Source organism: Brassica napus, chromosome A8 (genome assembly GCF_020379485.1).
Source record: "Brassica napus cultivar Da-Ae chromosome A8, Da-Ae, whole genome shotgun sequence".
Taxonomy (NCBI): Eukaryota; Viridiplantae; Streptophyta; class Magnoliopsida; order Brassicales; family Brassicaceae; genus Brassica; species Brassica napus.
In genome coordinates, this window is record NC_063441.1 from 353,771 (window position 1) to 374,322 (window position 20,552).

General features: G+C 26.4%; 2 protein-coding genes across 2 annotated transcripts; both read left to right on the plus strand.

Moving 5' to 3' along the window:
* Nucleotides 1-4,508: 4,508 nt before the first annotated feature.
* On the plus strand, nt 4,509-9,084 carry LOC106357201 (probable WRKY transcription factor 10). The gene is made up of 5 exons (XM_048738397.1): nt 4,509-6,878; nt 7,093-7,234; nt 7,992-8,244; nt 8,324-8,476; nt 8,652-9,084. The coding sequence occupies exons 1-5, from the start codon at nt 6,441-6,443 to the stop codon at nt 9,082-9,084; spliced, it is 1,419 nt and encodes a 472-aa protein (XP_048594354.1). The 5' UTR covers nt 4,509-6,440.
* A 3,863-nt stretch (nt 9,085-12,947) lies between these two features.
* Nucleotides 12,948-19,285, plus strand: LOC106360337 (probable WRKY transcription factor 10). Its single transcript, XM_048738932.1, has 4 exons — nt 12,948-13,052; nt 17,736-17,950; nt 18,068-18,223; nt 18,352-19,285. The coding sequence occupies exons 1-4, from the start codon at nt 12,948-12,950 to the stop codon at nt 18,578-18,580; spliced, it is 705 nt and encodes a 234-aa protein (XP_048594889.1). The 3' UTR covers nt 18,581-19,285.
* Nucleotides 19,286-20,552: the final 1,267 nt, after the last annotated feature.

A 20,552-nucleotide genomic window follows, 5' to 3' on the forward strand; every position in this document is an offset into this window, starting at 1 on the left:
TATTCTCTAGAAAAACGAAGACAACAAAGGTCCCAAACCACTTTGACCTTCATCATATGTTAGTGAAGGATGCAACTATGCAATAAAATAGAATTTTCATTTTTTTAAATTTTTTTTTCAAAATCTATGGGTTAACAACCCCTACAAAAATATTTATTTTTCGGTAAATGCTCTATATATTGAAGCCTATGATTTTTCGTGCTGTTTTAAAATTTCTAAACAGATTATACAGTTGTATTAATTTATATTAAACTCTCTTTCATGGTACGTGAGCATCGTTTAATTTTTTTTGTTAATTAATTTAGTAAAACTTCATAATACTCCCTAAATTGGTTGACTAACCACAATGATATCGCTATTCTCTAGAAAAGCAGAGACCACAAAGGTTCCAAACCTCTTTGACCTTCATCATATGTTAGTGAAGGATGCAACTCTGCATTAAAATAAAATTTTTCTCAAAATATATGGGTTAACCCCCTTCGAAAATATTTAATTTTTCGGTAAATTATCTATATACTGAATCTTATGATCTTTACTGTTGGTTTAAAATTTCTAAACAAATTCTACATTTGTATTAATGTAAATTAAACTCTCTTTAATGGTACATGGGCGTCGTTTAAATTTTTTGTTCATTAATTTAGTAAAACTTCATAATACTCCCTAAATTTGTTGACTAACCACAATGGAATCGCTATTCTCTAGAAAAACGTAGACAACAAAGGTCCCAAACCTCGTTGACCTTCATCATATGTTAGTGAAGGATGAAACTATGCATTAAAATAGAATTTTCAATATTCTGAATTTTTTAAAAAATATATGGGTTAACAACCCCTACGAAAATATTTAATTTTTCGGTAAATGCTCTATATATTGAAGCCTATGATTTTTCGTGCTGTTTTAAAATTTCTAAACACATTATATATTTGTATTAATTTACATTAAACTCTCTTTCATGGTAGATGAGCGTCGTTTAAATTTTTTGTTAATTAATTTAGTAAAACTTTATAATACTCCCTAAATTGGTTGACTATAACCACTATAAAATCGCTATTCCCTAGAAAAACGGAGACAACAAAGGTTCCAAACCTCTTTGACCTTCATAATATGTTAGTGAAAGATGCAACTATGCATTAAAATAGAATTTTCAATTTTTTGAATTTTTTTCAGAATCTATGGTTAACCCCTACGAAAATGTTTAATTTTTCGGTAAATGCTCTATATACTGAAGCCTATGATTTTTCGTGCTATTTTAAAATTTCTAAACACATTATACATTTGCATTAATTTACATTAAACTCTCTTTCATGGTACATGGGCATAGTTTAAACTTTTTGTCAATTAATTTAGTAAAACTTCATAACACTCCCTAAATTGGTTGACTAACCACTATAAAATCGTTATTCTCTAGAAAAACGGAGACCACAAAGGTTCCAACCTCTTTGACCTTCATCATATGTTATGTATTAAAATATGTATTAAAATATGTATTAAAATAGAATTTTCTTTTTTTTTTTGAAATTTTCTCAAAATCTAGGGATATACCCTACGTAAATATTGAATTTTTCGGTAAATGCTCTATATACCGAAGCCTATGATCTTTACTTTTGTTTTAAAATTTCTAAACACGTTCTACATTTGTATTAATGTATATTAAACTCTCTTTCATGGTCCATGGGCATAGTTTAATTTTTTTGTCAATTAATTTAGTAAACTTCATAATACTCCCTAAATTTAAGTTTCCTTTTTATCTCTATTTTAACAATATATATATGATAAAAGTATTTACTATATTTAAAACGTAAATATATTTTTAAATGTAAGTATGTTTTCATTAAAAGGAAAATTTACAATAATTAAAAAAAAAGAAATTCTTATATTTTTGTTAAATTATATTCTGTGCATTTTCATACACATAGTGATCCAAATTAATAAAAATAAAATTAAAAAAATTAATATTATTTGAGAACTCAAATTTTTACATTAAGTTCACTTTAATTCTTGCAATGTTTAATTATAGAAGTACATTTAATAAATAAATATATTATATGAAATTTCCATTATTAAAAATAACTGATTTGCTTTTCGTTTTCTTTTAAAAAATATTTTTTTTTAATTTATATTTGTAACAAAATACATGTATGATAAAAAAAAGACAAAATTTACTAGAAACGTAAAATATTTTTTAAATAATAAGTGTTTTCCATTACAATAGAGGAAAACACACAGCTAAAAATTATACATAATTATTAAATATCTACTTCATAACTATATTAAATTTCTTCAACCAAATATATGAAAATATGAATATTCAACCAAATCCGAATTCTTTGATTTTGGTTTCATAATATTTGTGCATTTTCATACGTAAAAATAATATAATGATTTGGATTGATAAATTTTAAAAGCAAAGAATTTAATTATTTTAAAAAATATTTGTATGCCTGTGAGAAATTATAAAATATTATCAGTTAATTTCATTTATAAATCTCCAAATCGATAACTTAAATGAAATTTTAACCAGTTATTATGAGTTAGTTCGTTTGAAAATTATAAAAGTGCATGATATTCCAAAAGCTTATCATTAACATTCATTTATATAACTACGAGACAATCACCATTTTTGGTTTTCTTTTTGAAGCACACCATTTTTGTTTATATACATTTTCTATTTGTTTTCCCAAATTACATATAACAAATTATATATAATTTTACAAAAATATATTTACAAATATTAGACACATAACTATATGGAGCAAACACAATTAATTTAAAAAAATACCCAATTGAGGACAAAAGTTATGATTTAGTTCAGAAGAATAAATATAATATAATATAATATATCTAAATGATAACGAAACCGACTATATATATCACCTAAAATTACATGTATAACTAAAATGATATTATGTAACGTAATATTTAATTATGTACATAAATTATAAATAAATTTAAAATTTATAAGTAAATAAATTATTATATTTTATTTACGTAAATATTTAAGCCCGTGCATATGTATGGGAAAATCACATAATAGTAACGTATCAATAAGTGATTTGTAAAAAAATTGCTTATTTATGAATTTTGTATGAAAATATGTATGTTATTGATCTTATAAGCATATACACCAGTGATGAAAAAGCCTCAGCTTTCTCTCTCTTCGAAAAATTCACAATTCATAGATAACAATTCAAATTAGTTCAGTTTTTTTGGTATATTGGATTTATTTATCTTTTAATCATAATTTATTTTGTTTTTGAATAAATTACAATCCTAGTATTTTCTAAATATATTTTATAATAATTTGTATAATTTTAATATATGTTATTCATGAAAAAAAACTAAAAGTAATAATGTTATTAGAGTTGCATGTTAAAAACCCATACACATATTTAAATATTCATAAAATAGTTACAATGTTTTGCTTTCATTTTTAGAAAATTTAAAATAGTTTATAATTTATATGTATGAAAATCATATAGATTTTCTTTATAAACCTTATATTGTTATCTTACTTTAACATATATTTTCGTATAAGAATTCAAAATGAATTGCAACAATTCCTCTAAATTGAGCTAACTATTTTTCTTAGTTTTGCTTATTTATGAATTTTGTATGAAAATATGTATGTTATTGATATTATAAGCTTATACAACTGTGATGAAAATTCCTCAGCTTTCTCTCTCTTCAAAAAAATTCACATTTCATAGATAAAAATTCAAATTATTTCAGTTTTTTTTTGTATATTGGATTGTATTTATCTTTCAATCTTATTTTTTTTCGTTCTGAATAAATTACAATCATAGTATTTTCTAAATATATTTTTATAATAGTTTGTATACTTTTAATGTATGTTGTTTCATAAAAAAAAACTAAAAAACTAATGTTATTAGAGTTGCATTAGCCAATATAATCAGTAGTATTGTAAAAACCCATACACAAATTTAAATTGTCAAAAAATAGTTAAATCACAATGTTTAGCTTTCACTTTTTAGAAAATTTTAAATATTTTATAATTTATATGTATGAAAATTATATAGATTTTCTTTATAAACATTATATTGTTATCTTACTTTAACATATATTTTTGTTATAAAAATTCATATTGAATTGAAACAATTCCTATAAATTGAACTATCTCTTTTTCTTAGTTTAATTAGGCCAAAATATGCATAATTTTGTTCTTTTCATTCAATTTGGTTCTTCTTTACATTTCTAAGTATATATTTATAAAAATCTATATTAATTTTTAAGTATATATTTGTAAACATTAATGTGAGTTTTTTTGTAAACCACTTGACAATATGATAACATGAAAAAATAATATGTTTAACTTTATATATATACCTTGTCTACAAAATATAGAATATATTCCTGAGTCCTAAATTCCTAATACTTACTTAGTTTGTGGGTGATGGTATAATCTATAACTCTGACTACATTTGCCTTTAAATTTTTTTATGTATTTATCATATTCCTCGGTCAACATTGTCTATATATGTTATTGACTCTTAAGTAAAAAAATATAATAATATATAGAAATAATAATTCTTAAAGATATTTCCACACTTGTGGTTAACCACTAAAACATACAAATATTTTGAAACCGAACCAAAAATTAACCAAAATGTTTTGGTTTACAAGGTCAAGATCAAGCGGTCGAAATATGATCAAATATATACCTTGTCTACAAAATATAGAATATATTCCTGAGTCCTAAATTCCAAATACTTACTTAGTTTGTGGGTGATGGTATAATCTATAACTCTGACTACATTTGCCTTTAAATTTTTTATGTATTTATCATATTCCTCGGTCAACATTGTCTATATATGTTATTGACTCTTAAGTAAAAAAATATAATAATATATAGAAATAATAATTCTTAAAGATATTTCCACACTTGTGGTTAACCACTAAAACATACAAATATTTTGAAACCGAACCAAAAATTAACCAAAATGTTTTGGTTTACAAGGTCAAGATCAAGCGGTCGAAATATGATTACTTTTTGTTATCGCTTCTTGAGAAATTAACCATTCGATCAAAAACTAACTAAAATATATATGACTTAGAATTTTTTCCTTATAAAATTTTTTGTTTTTAACTATTAAAAATATAAAACTGTCGTGATACGCAAATTAGTATAGTCTGGTATATACCATCTACTAATTTGATATTTCAGTTACAGTAAATTTATTATAAACTATAATTTAGTATTGTGGGAGACGGATTTGACATCTTTTAACTTGTCTTAACTGAAATTAACAAATTGAAAACAAGAAAAATTTCTAGAATAAATGAAACCCACAAAGTAAGCAAAATCTATTGAAAATTAATAAACCTACGTGCAACTAAATAAAAATAAATAAATAAATTCAAAAAAGCCTCGGCGGTATTATTCAATCAATGATTTAAAATCAATTGTCAAGTATTTCAATCAATTAAACTTTATTTAAACGTTATTTTTAGTTAATGAATTCTAAACCTTTGCAGTATAATTTGGATTTAGATTTGAATTCTAAAATTTTTGCAGTATAAATTATAAAAAAAAAATTATTGTCTAAATGGATCGTCTAATAGATGAATTCACTATTTTATGAAAATCGTCGAATTTAGATTTAGTTAACGATAAAAATCTCTAAAATATTTTAATCATTAACTAAAATATTTATTATATAGTAAAATATAAACACAGTTGTGTTAAAAGAAATTATTTTAAGCATCATTATATTTAAATTAGTAAAATATAATATAATATAATATACTGAATTTATATTTAACAAAAATAATATTCTTAATTCTCTTGATATATTTTCAAATACAGGAAAACCCGGATCTTATTTTTTCATTAGTTTTTGTTATTGTTTTGATAAAACCGAACCGATGTATACACCTCTCATAAAATAAGAAAGAAAGAAAGAAAAAAAATAGAAATCTCTTTAGACATTTTGGATGAAGAAAGTTTGACCATATAAATTGTTACCAAAATAAAATTGTTGAATTTTACTATAAGAACACCAACTCTCTCCTATGCAGCACCACACATATGTTCCTTTTCATCATAATTTTCAGCTAGCTTTCTCTGAAGAAAAGGTTTCTTCTTTACATCTATATGTTTTTTTCTGTCAAACTTTAATTTATATTGATTGAAGAGAGGATACTAGATCACTGTACAAAGGGTTAAAAAACCATGCAGGTGGATACAATTTCGAAGTATGATAAATAAGATTTGGAGGACCTACTTTAGCTACTAAATGGGCTGGTTCACGTTCTTCTTCTAGTATAGTTAAACAAACAATTTTTTAATTTTTGACTCCAGACATAAATATCTTTATGTTTTCGATTACAACATTCCAGCATGATCTATTAACAATTTTGTCTCCTTAAAAAATGGTTGATCTTTACATCTATATGTAACTAAGTAAACTATATATTCAATAATGAGTGATTGTGTGTGTTCTTTTTGTTTTAGGTTGTGTGTGTTTCTTGACATCTCAGGGTTTTCTCCCACAAAAATGAGTGATTGGAGTGGAAACTCCATAGAAATTTGGAATCCCCCCAAAATGAGTGATTGCGATGGAATAGTACGAGCGATGCTGGAGCAAACCGACAATGGTCTTAATTCGATCAGCCAGATCTTCCCTAAAACCAACTTATCCACTAATCATCAGTCCGAACAAAGATCTAGTCTCGGCGAAAGAGTAACTTCAAGAATACGATTTAATGTTCCACCGCTCGAGACAGAGAACATCATGAGTCCATTTGCTGTTTCTAGAAGCCAGACTAATGTCCCTTCTCCTCTCATCGCAGTCTCTCCAGGATTTAGCCCATCTGCATTGTTGCAGTCTCCAAAAAAGTTCTCAAATTCTTTTTCACAGGTAAATAACAATGCCATATATATAATCATATCAGAAATAGTTTAATGAATATATACTTGAACAAATATTTTGGAATGTAATTCAGTATATTATTTTTAATACGATTAGGTCTTAAAAATATATAAAGTAGATGTTATATATCGGCAAACATAGAATCTACCACTTTGTTTTTTTGTTCACCTATGATATTTATCATACTTAAAAAATGTTTTAGCATATCATTCAGTCTCGAGTCGCCAATGACGGGCCTCCGGAGATGGTGGAAAGTTCTGGTGGCGACTATGCAACCACGACGATATTCAACAACGATGTTCCCCATCAACCGATGAACTTTGATCATATGCCTCATCACGAAGGTTATAGAGTTGCTTGTTCTCATGTTTCGCTCCCATTTTCTCGTTTTTTCTAGGGGTTGGAAAAAAACTCGAACCAAACCCCCAAACAGATCAAAAGTTTATGTTTAAACCATTTGATTCAAGATTTTATCAACCCAAATAGTTCGATTTGGTTTGGTTTTAAAATCAAACCAAACGAAAACACAAAGTGATTTTTAATTAGATTAATTTAATATACTAATAATATTAAGATTTAATATATTTAACTGTTTAACCTATACAATTAAACATAATTTTATATATTTTAATATAGAATAAACACAAATAAAAGTAAAATAAAAGAATATGAATCTCATACATCAACATTAAACCCAAAAAATACTAATGATATTTATTTTAGGTTTGAAGATAATAATATAAAATTATTGAATTGTATTTTTTATATTTTTATTGTGATGCTTGGCTTTAAATTTAAATATGAAGAAAATAATGATTTAGTGTCAAATGATGATTTGTTTATGTTTTTATAAATTATATTTTTGTAACTGAACTAGAACAAAACTAAAAAATAACCTCGATTGAACTGAACAAACATAATAAAACCAAATTAAACCGAACCGAACACAAACCAACCAAACTAATTTAGGTTGATTATAATTTTCTTAGACCCTAATAAACCAAACCGAACCGAACCCCAACCGAACCCATAACTAAACAGAAATGCCCACCCTACTTTTTTTTTCTTATATTTATCAGTTCTTTTCTACATGTGAAACAGGCTTTTATGATATTCCAACCGAACAGTCTGTTTATGTCCCATCTCATGAATCTCATGCTGATCTCATTGGTGCACCTTTAGTCACTTCTTTTGAATCTGATGAAGTTGCCAATGAAACCGATATCATGAACATCATCTCCCTCGACAGCGAAGACGAGGACGAAGATTACAAGGAGGACGAAGAATACAAGGAAGACGAAAATGTAGATGAAGAAGATGACAGTGTTGATGAGCTTCCACCTCGAAAGAGAAGGTCCCGAGTTAACTAAGAATACAACTAAACTAGCATTTTAACCAAATTAACCTGAATTACACAATTAATTCTCTTGCAGGAAATATGAGGTATCAGACATGTTCGGAGCCAAAAGAACAAGAAAGGACGAAAGGGTTATACTTCGGATGGAATGCGAAGAAGACAATCCTGACGATGGTTATCAGTGGAGAAAATACGGTCGGAAAATTGTCAATGGGAATTCAAATCCGAGGTCATCATCTTTTTCACATATATATGATATGTGGTGCATTTGTGGAAAACTCTTTCAGCATGAGAATTGTTCACTCCAAAATTAGTCCGGCATTTGGAAAAACATAGATATTCGATGCTAAATCTAAACACACACATATATATATATTTGATTATGGTATAAATGGTTTTCACAGGAGTTACTACAAATGCACATACGGTGGGTGCAATGTGAAGAAACATGTGGAGAGAGGAGCAGATGATGTGAAGTTACTGGTAGTCACATACGATGGGAAGCACAATCACCCAATACCAACTGGACGCAGTAGCAATAGATCCGGTCCAAGAAACCGTTCCGGCTTTTCAGTGTCTCAAACCCCTCGGTTAGGCAGGCTTCCTTCTTCCTCTTCGGCCTGTCAGTATTGCTATTCTTCTTTGGAGCCACACCCTGATATGGCATTGCTCTATATGACTGGACTCTCTAAGCTGCAGAGTTTTCCGGTTAACCATAATCATGGTTTTATGTACCGGCATGATGAACCGATTATTGATCGTGTGATACCCGACGGTACAGAGGTGTACAATGGGATGAAGGATCGACTATTGCCTAACTTTGGTTTCAACTTTTAGATTGCAAACTTTAACATAAAAATAATAAAAAGATGCAAACCTTTTTTATATCCTTATCAGATATACAATCATGTAGAAGATATACAAAATCTTGTATTCATCCCCTTTCATTATGATTTTTACTGCATATTACTCTTTGAGTTGATCTATTAATTTAACAGTTGGAAATGGTTATTCCAGATAAGCTTGTATATTGAACATGAACTATTATATCATAGCATATATATTGTTATGGGTATAAGTTTAAATAATTTTTTTCTTATGTACATTAAAACATTTATAAATTAATACCCGATTAATTAATAAATAAGCTAAATTAATTTAAAAAAAAAAACAAAATTGGTCATGAATTGAGCCAGTTCAAAATATAACACAAATCGATAAGATAATAAAATTATAATTTTCAAAAATCTTTTGTAAATATATAGTCCTATTAAAATCATGAATTGATAATTTGTATATATAAAGTTTATATAAGTACAAACAAAACATTATATTATGTGTTTTATATTAACAATGGAGTTCATCTTTATTTTTCTCTTAACACTTCAAAAGTATTCAGATAATATTAGTAAAATTATATCTATAACCACATGTAATTCTATGAAACATATTTTGTATACACTAAATAATATAATAAGACAATATAAAAGTAGAATTTCTAAAATTTAATTAATGTATATAAGGTAAAACTAATGTTTTATTTTATAAAAATAGAAAATTCTAAAAATGATTTTTTTTTTAAATTAAGAAATTTAGAAATTAATAAAATATCACAATCTCAAACAATATTAATTTATAGAAAATTTTGTCCAATTTCTCTTATTTATATGATTTTCCGCTAACTTACTATCTTTTTTCTTGTAAAAACATATTTTAACCGCTGACAAAAAACCATATGTTAACAGTTAACCGATACTCATTAAATTAAACTAGAAGTTTAGAAAACTTTTTGAAGCTAGAAGCATTTGCAAGTGAAGTTTCTTATCCTTTTTTTTTAATAATACAATAATTTAAAAAAATTAGAAAGCGGGAGTGAAAAGGTAGAAAAATGGAGAATATTTTATTGTATATATATATATGTATATAAACTCTTTTACATTACGAGAGACTCATAAACATGTGTCAACTTGCAATTGATTTTATTTATTTTATATTTAAGTTTATTTACTTAACAAAACTAGATTATTATTAGTGATGCTTTAAGTCTACTCTTAAATTTTTATTATACAATAGTTTCTCCTATGCATTAAACTCCAAAATATTATACCTACATATAGTTCTTTTTTTTATGAGCATGTGATATTTAGATCATCGTAACATGATGTTAGAACGTCCAACTAATCATATGAAATCAATGTTTTTGTTTTTAAAGAAATCAATTTTTTTTAAGAAATCAATTTTTTTTTGGAGAAAGAATCAATGTCTTTTTGACAAGAATTTTGGCAAATCCATCAGATATAAAGATATGAGCCAATGTGCAAAAAATTGTTCTCCTGGAAAATCACCAGGGAAAAAGAATCTAATAGGGGGTTAATGGGAGAAAAAATTGTGTAAAATTTTGAATTTTTAAAGTTATATGTATTAAGAAAATATGTATAGGCTGACTTACAAAATTTGATCATAACTTTTCTAGATTGCTACTTCATGAATTTATATTATTTTTTTCAATCATTTACTTTGTTATTAAATATATGGCTGAAAAATTTCTTTGGATGATCCTAACAAGTTTTTTTAATCACAAATATAAAATATTTCAAAAAAATATAAAAAACAAATTCCAAAGTTTATAATTTGAAAACTCTATAATTGTTTTTATTGAATGATAAAAACAATAAAATATAATTATACATTCAAAAGGTAATTATATAAAATGTATTTAATTATGATTTTAGACATATAATTTGGAATGAAGGTGCAAAAGACATTTGGCAAGAATGATTATTTTGTTTTTTAGACTTTTCTGTCACATAGATTTTATAAATCTTATGGATACACATGATATTTTGAAAGTTATGTGTTATGAGTAAAAATGATTTTGATTAACAAAAGATTTTAATCGATTTTCGAAATTCTCTAACTAATAACGAGCGATTTTATTAAGATTGTTAAAATGAATGAGTCAATACTATATAATCTCAAAATTTCCTTAAGTCGGTGAAAATCCATTTGCCAATAACCCCTAAGCTTTATCAAAGAACAAATATCCAAAATACATTCCTAAATCGTAATACTTATCTTGTACGTGGCTGTGGGCTTTGTCAATGTTCTCTTTTTTTCTTTTTTTTTTGTGTGGCCAATGGTCTAATCGTTACATATGTGTATATATGGCTATATTTTTGCATTTGCCATATTCTTTGATTTTATTTTATTTTGCATTTGCCATAGTCTTTGGTCAACATTTTTGTTCCAGTTTCCACATTTGTGTTGACCACAAAAAATACAATTATTTTGGAAGATTAACCAAAAATTAACCAGAATATTTTTGGTTTACAAGGTCATGACCAAATTGGTGTAAGATTATTATGTCTATATATGCGGACAAAACACATAGTTTTAGTAAACATAAATCAACGTGGTGTTAGCTAAATACAGTAAAAACTCTATAAATTAATAATTTTAGAATTATGATAATTTATTTATTTATAAAATTCTTAATTTTAAAAAAAAATTCATTTTCTAGATTTATAGTTTTGGAATATTTCTTTAAAGGCTAACAGTATTTTATTTCACAATATCATATATATTATTTAAACTTTAAAATTTTGAATTTTTTTAAATTATATTATTTGATATATTTTATGTATGTTAAATATTTATGATAACATTTATGTTTTATATGTAATTAGATAAAGTGACACCAAAATATTGAAAATGAAAATTAAAATTAGAGATTAATTCTTTTTTAATACAAACAAACAATAAAATGCTTTATGTATAGGGAGAATTTGCTGAATATTCATAAGAGGCAAAAGAATAAAGAATATGTCCATACTACAGTAATTCAGGACGGATTGGACAATTTGCACATAAATTTGACTGAAATCTCCCTTCAGACGCGTGTGCATAATATCGACACTCTAAAGCTAAAATTGTCATACTATACTACATATCATATAGTATAGGCACATAAATGGTTTAATCAGTTACAAGGTTGAGTTTCATCATTTACGTAACTATACTCTACATGTTTACGACATAGTTTAGAATACTTGACAAAAACATAAATTATGTTATGCCCACAATGCTTTACAAATTTGGGGGAGAGGATCAAAAATAGTGGTAACATACATAGCAACCGTATTAGGAATCAAGTTTACAAAAAACAGGCATGTTCACCAAAGAAGAGAACATATATGCACGCATGTCCATGTATGGAAAAAGGTTGGCGTATAACTATACTATATTCAATATAGTATGGTAACATCAGATTTGAGTGTTTTTATCCAAACAAGCTGAACAAAATTGAACAAAGGGGAAATCAACAACTAGGTTACTACGGGCGTTAGTTTGGGTTAAATGCGGAGTCTTCAACTGCATACGTCCTAACTGCAGCTTCAAATGCGTTTTCCGTGTGACTATGCTTTTTAGTGCTCTCATATAGTATATGAGATAAAAGTTTTACTCTTAACTTTTATCAGAAAGTATGTTTCTCATCGTTTTGCCTTTAACCCCGTTTAACCAGATCTGAGAACTAAACGGTGGTTTCGATTTCAGATAACACACAAACAAATTGGATTGCTTAGACACTGATGACATGTCCACTACAACTATTAATTCAAAAGACACGGTGAGAAAAGGTTAAGAGATCACAAGTAGTGGCAACGGTGGTAGAAGAGAAAACGGTAGAGATTGTCTCAACAATGGTGGAAGAGGTGATGGTGGTGAAGGATCATATAATCCACAACGGCGGTAGTGGAAGAAAAAACAGTGGAGATGATGACAAAAATGATGGAAGCACGGATAGTGTAGAAGAATGAAATAATTGGCAACGGCGATTGTGGTGATGTTACAAACAGAGGTGATTAAAGCGGAAGAAAGTGAAATGATCAAAGATAAAATAGACAAAATTATAAACAGAGAGAAGAAAAATATAGGTGGTGCGTGCGTGTGGTATCAAGTGTAAAGTTGCAATTAATACAGAATATACACAGAATATCATAGCCAAAGTAGTGTTATGAATATAAACTTTATTTCGATTTTTCTTATGTATATGTGCTGCAATTCCCTTATTTATAATATATATATGGTCATTATTAATTATGATTTTAATATGACCATGTATTTAGTTAATATTTTTTAAAATATTATTATCTTATTATCTTATCGAATTATGTCATATTTTATACTGGTCCAACTTAAGATCAGAAATATTTATTAACTTATAGTGTTTATTAATTTAACGAGTATTAGTTTATAGAGTATTATATAATGTAAAAATAGTTAATCTTTAATTTAAAAAAACTGCATATTCTAAAACTGATTTAAATGTACGCATAACCTAGGCTAATTTTTACAAATTAACTATTAATAAAATAATATTATGGTGATATACTATCTAGCTTAATCTGTTATATCTATACTATTATTTAAGAATTGATTTTTTTGATTTGTCAACTTCTCTATGATTTTAGATATCTTATATATTAAAACAGAAGTCACAACCTTGATTCATGTGTGATTTTTTTTAAGATGGACCTAATAGACATATTCCTAGAAAGTCATATTATATTTAATTTCTAATCTTATCATTTAAATTTTGGGTATAACAAAAACGTTTATTGGGCTATCAATAATTGGATTTAAACAATAAATGATCCATTGCATTTATAGATAGTATAAATTAAACAAATATAATTTAATGTTGTAATACTATAGCTCCATATGTTAATTATTTAAATATTTGTTGATGTTAACTTTTAAAATTATAAAGCTTTTTTAAATAACAAAAATCATATTATCTAAGAAAGATTAATCTTTACTACCTTAAACCAATGAAAAAAAACTATATTGTTTATTTTAAAAACTAAACAAAAACTCAATGTTTAATTATTTACTCGATAATATAAATCTATGATGCGAAAAATTTAATTTCTTAAAAACTTTCTAAATTTGTGAAATGTTACAATATATTTGAATATGACAATAAAACAATATTTTACTAGTCTTTATATATATAGTTATGATTTTAATAATGAAATAATAATCCGAAAATATATATATAGAAGAAGATACAAATACATGTGAAAGTTTGAAACAATCTATTCAATGAAAAAAATATACCGTAAACTTATTATGTTTTAAAAATTGATAGACACATATATATTATAATATATACCAATTTAAAATTGAAAACAAAATATTTATATAAAAATAAATGAAAGCAAAAACTGGCGCGGTTGCGCGGATCGAGATCTAATTTTTGTTTATTTTTCAATTTTTTCTGGAGGAGAATATTTTCGCATTCGAACCCTCTTGTTAAACATTATAGTGGTCTATATCGTTTATACCCTTAATGAAAAAAATCTATAAATTAACTATAAAATAAAAACAAATCTCTCACGTTAAAAGTTATAGTGGTTAATATTGTATACCCTTAATAAATAAAAAATATAAGTTAGCTATGAAATAAAAATGAATCTAAATTATTGTGATTCGATAAGTGATTAAAATTAATAATAATTATTATCCAAAATCTAAAGATAATTCCTCTAAATACATTCCGTTGTTATGGATATGTAAGTACTCAAACAGAAAACCCATCTTTTGACAAAAAAAAAAAAAAAAAAAAAACAGAAAACCCATCTATGATGTTACACTATCTTAGGATATACCAGCTCTACTATCTTAAAGATGTTCATCCTCTATTTTAGTACATATTTATGTCATCATAAATTATAATAACAATCATAACAATTTCTCTCTATATTTTCTGATTTTCTTGATTTATCATATTATCCATGATTTTAAGATAACTAATTAGTTTGATTAATAATATTATTTCAAATTTTATTTTAATATTTATATTTATCATGATATTTTAGATAATTAATAAACTGATATACATATAGATAAACATATATATATAATTTAATATATATACTTATCTCTATATTTAGAAAATTTAATTAATAAATAGATATTAACAATAGAGATTAACAAGTTGGACAGATAATTCATAATTACGTATATCTTATATTGAGTTTATAATTTTATGACTAGTATTATAGCCACTTTCTCTGATTCTAATTGAAAATATTGATTTCAACACAAATTAATACAATATTAAAGTGAAGATTAAAGGTGAAACAACATTGAAAATAAATGTCATAAAATGTAAATTGTATACTTATGTTCAATATTTATATATATTTAGAAAATTAAGCAATCATATTCCTATCCTAAAATAATTTAGTTGTATTTGTACATCACGAACATCAAATTATTTTTTGATCCGTAAAATCACAAATGTTGTAAAAAGAAAATATCTAAAACCAAAATAGTAAATATTATATAAAAGACAAAATTAAAATATTAAAAAAAATATTAAAGCATGAAAAACTAGGATAAACCATCAAATATATTAAACTTTTTAAAAATACTAAACATGATATAAATATAATCTAAGAAATACAAAGATAATGTTTTATAATTTATTTATTTTTTTGCCTTTGTCTCACTGTTTTTAAAATCTAAATTATAGTGAATATATATGTTTATTAGGTGTTTTTATTTGTTGATGTTTTATGAGTTGTGATTGTTTATAATCTTTTCAATGCCATTTAATTTGTAGTCCACGAAAACAATAAGTGTTTAATTTCAAATCCAAGTTTCCTAATTTGATAATACTACAGAAAAGGTTTTCATCGTAAATGTACATGCCATAAATATAACTATGAAACAAAAGAGCATAATTTAATACATTGATTACCAATATGAGTATTAAAATTTTATAATTTATATTTATTAATTTAAATTTAGTGTTTAATTTAATAATTTAAATATATATATAAACAATAAAATTAAAAATTATTTGATATATATATATATATATTATTCCGCACAAGGCGCATGCCATCAACTAGTTAGTTATATAAACCTGTTTAATGTTCCAGTTAAGTTGATATTTATTGTAAACCCAATATTTCAACAATTTATCCTAAATAGTTTTTAAAAACTAATTATTTTGCTGTCAAAAAAAAAAAAAAACTAATTATTTTATTTATTGTATAGCAGAGCATAAACAAAAACATAGACATGATCATATTCAACCTTCCTCTTTACATGATTTCCAGACTTCAGGTCAGACTTTCCCAGAAAAAAATGCATGATTATTTTCTCTCTTTTTGATTTTAGAACCAATATGTTATACTCCTACCATATTAATCAATAAAACTATATCTTTGATTTACTTCTCTTGCTTTATTTATTTACTTCATGTTTTTGTAGTATGACGAACAACCATATCTTTAATCTTATAAAATCATTGTTAAACGTTATTAATCATTTATAAAAATATTAAAATATTTATAAACATGTATAAATCAGTTATAGAATTCATAAAGTAATGTATAAGAATTTAGAAACTATTCTAAAGGCTTATAAAAGAGTTTTAAATAATGCATAAGTGATAATAAATATTTTAAAACATTTAATCACATTTAGAAATAAACCCACTCAACTAAAGATAAATCACAAAATAACCACTCAACTAAAAATTCGACGATAGAACTTCTCAACTTTAATTCTGTTAATTTCTGGCATCACCCGTCTTAAATTCCATGACGGAGGGTGACATATATTAACATAATTAAAATTGAGGATTTCTTCGTTGAATATTTTTTAGTTGAGTTTTTTTTTTACGTTCTATTTTTTGTTGAAGGGGTTTTATTACTAAAAGTTCTATTAAACAAAATAATTTTAAACATCATTATATACTTAAGTTAGTCAAATATAATCTAATTTACTTTATTTAATTATTTTTAAGGATAAAATTTTCTTATTTGTCTTGAAATATATAAAATAGAGGAAAAGAAAATTGAATTTTGTATAGTTTGGTTAGCTTTTCGGTATTGTTTTGATAAAACCAAACCAAAATATATACACTGCTCATAAATATCAAAAAGGAAAGAAATCTAATTAAAAATCTTTTAATATATTCCTGACACTTGATGATAGAAAGTTTGACCATATCAATTGTTTCCAAAGTAAAATGGTTTGAGTTTTACTATAAGAATACCAACTTTCTCGTATACAATACACATTTCTTCTCTAATCATCATCCTCATATTTAGACCTACTCATATTCTTTGATTCAGGCTAGCTTGGCTTCCTCTAAATAAAAGGTTTTTCCTTTTCATTTATAAATAAACTCTTTATTACAGATATTCTGTTTCTGACGATCTATTTGTTTGTGTGTACGTGTCTCATTACATTTCAGAGTTTTCTCCCCAACAAAAATAAGCGATTCTAAAGAAAAATTCATGGAGATGACGTCCTACTCGGCTTCACAATTGATTTTCAGCGTAGAATACAAACTTTACATATGATTATGAATGATAAAACTATACTTTGTTAGATCTTAGGCCTCAGTGTTCTTTCCAGGAGGAAAAGAAAAACAAATGAAAAATCCCAATCCTAAACCCTAACAGTTTATTTTCTTTGGTTACTTCTTTTTCCAGATTGCCCCTCCTTCTCCAGTTGCCATTATCGGGCCTCCAGAGATGGTGGAAAGTTCCGGTGGCAATCATGCAACAATGATGATATCCAACAACGGTCTTCCTCATCAGCGGATGGACGATGATCAGGCTCCTGAAGATCACAACATTATTGATCTAAACGTCGTTCCTTCATCTCCAAAAACAAGGTCCCAAGTTAACATCGTATAATCAACTATAGAATAATAAACTCCGTGACAAAAAAAAAAGACTAATAAACTCAACATCTTGATTAAATTAACCTAAATTACACAATTCTATCACAGGGAAGATGAGGTATCAAACATTATTGGAACCTTAAGAACGGGCAGATACAATGAAGGGGTCATAATTCAAATGGAAAGTGAAGAAAACAATCTTGACGATGGTTATAGCTGGAAAAAATATGGTCAGAGACTCATCATGGGGAACCAAAATACGAGGTTGTATAATATTTGTGTCAACAAGAGGCTTGCTTACTCTGAAATTAGTCTCACGCTTTGGGCAAAACCTAGATATTCGATGCTTAGTCTAAATATGTATATTTTTATTTTGGAAATGGTTTTCACAGGAGTTACTACAAATGCACATTCGCTGGGTGCGATGTGAAGAAGCATGTGGAGAGAAGAGCAGACAATGTGAAGTTATTGGTGATTACATACTATGGGAATCATGAGCACGATGCACCAGTTCAACGCAGAAAGTGTTACTCTCTAAAGAAGAGGTCAGGTTCTTCAATGTTTCAAGATGCTAGCAATCGAACCCCTCGTGTCAACAGCTCAGAAGGGGAAACAGTTTGATTGTATCAATCATATAGTCATATTATACTTCATTAATAGATTCGTATGTAACATGCCTGATTATATCCATCTTCCTTGATGTCAAGCCATTAAGTATTTGGGATTAGCTATGATATTTTTCTTTACAAGAAGTGTGTGAAGCCTTAAGTTTCAAGCCTTTGACTTGCTTTCCGAATAAGCGAGAAAGTGTGAAATTGAATTGGGTTTAATATTCTTTTTATGCTTTGCAGTACTTAGTTATATTTTACTTGCCAGAAACTCTCAAATTTCTATGGTTACAGCCACTACTTGAGTCTGACTAACAGATTCAAAGTCGCTAGATATAACTCAAATACATTTAATGTTTTTTTCGTTTCTTATCTATCAAGACATTAATTGTCTATACATATAATGGATCATATTTTTAAAGAAAAGGAATCATTTTGAAGAAAGTTTTTTGTTGTTGATTTCTAGACATATATATATATATATATATATATATATAGTGTTTCTTTCCATGTGTCTCTATTTTTATATATTGTATTAGTCTAATAGGTTTGATCTGTATTACATTTGAATTCCTTGTATTATAACCAGAGCCAGCATGAGCTCATTGGGTTGAAACATTTTAATGAGACTCTATCATATTTAACAGTCCCAAATTGTTGCAAAACATTATATTTATATATTAGTTTGTAGAAATAATGAATTAACATGATATATATGAAAAATGTTTTTTTCTAATTTAAAAATTTATAATTATTAAAATTTATTTAAACTATTCCATGCATAAAATTTATTAATATTTAAAATTAAAGATTCAAAGTTGAATTTTGTCTTCTTATTTTTTTTTTGTTTAGATATAATTTGGATGGGACCCTATATTTCCATGCCCGTTTTTTTTGTCTTCTTATTTTGTTTTGGTTAGGTATAATTTGGAGGAGACCCCATATTTTCATGCCCAGGCTCTGTTTATTACTTAACTTTTAATGAACCCATATTACAAACAATTTTTGTGAAGAAAGGAAAATCAATGCGGCAGTGAAATAAAAGATTGTTAGGAGAAAGGCTAGTGGGTGAATTACAGTTTTTTCGTGGTCATAGGCTCCAGTTTCTCGTCAAATGGCTTATTGGCGAGATAGCCATATTTGGGTGCTAAATTAAGGAACTAACAATGATTTTGATATAATGTATTGTCAGGCTTTTTGGCTTCATTCCACCCGGTTATACCCCTTCAAGTTATTGGTTGCCGGTTCCATATTATAAAGTAAATGACATGGTAGTTTTGTGTCGCATAGTAACAATCACATATTTTACGGAGCGTGTGGGGCACCTGTATTCAAAGCATATATGTGCATTGTAGGGTGAGTACATGTTGAAAACGTATATTACATGGAAAGTTCTATTCCATATACTATATACAATGTTATTTGTTACGATTTGCATAGTACATCCATGACTAAATTACATAAAATAAAAATCTAATGGAGATTGGTACAAGAACACTTGACAATTAAATATAAACCCTCATCCATTGCAACCCAAATCTTTCAGAAATTAAACTCACCTTCCAGAATACCCTTCTATTTTGGATAATTAAGTGATGACAATGTTAACTTACTCATAATATATGTGCGGGTGAGTAAACGTTGAAAACATATATTACATGGGAAGTTCTATTCCATATACTACATACTATGTTATTTGCTACGATTTGCATAGTATATCCATGATTGATTTACATAAAATAGAAATCTAATGAAGGATTGGTACGAGAACACTTGACACTAAACAGTAAACCCAAGTTAGGGAAATATAAACCCTCATCCATTGCAATCCAAATTTTTCATAAATTAAACCCACCTTCCACAATACCATTTTATTCTGGATAATAAAATGATGCCACTGTTAACTTACTCATAATATGTGCGTTATAGGGTGAGTAAACATTTAAAATGTATATTACATGATAAGTGCTATTCCATATAATTCA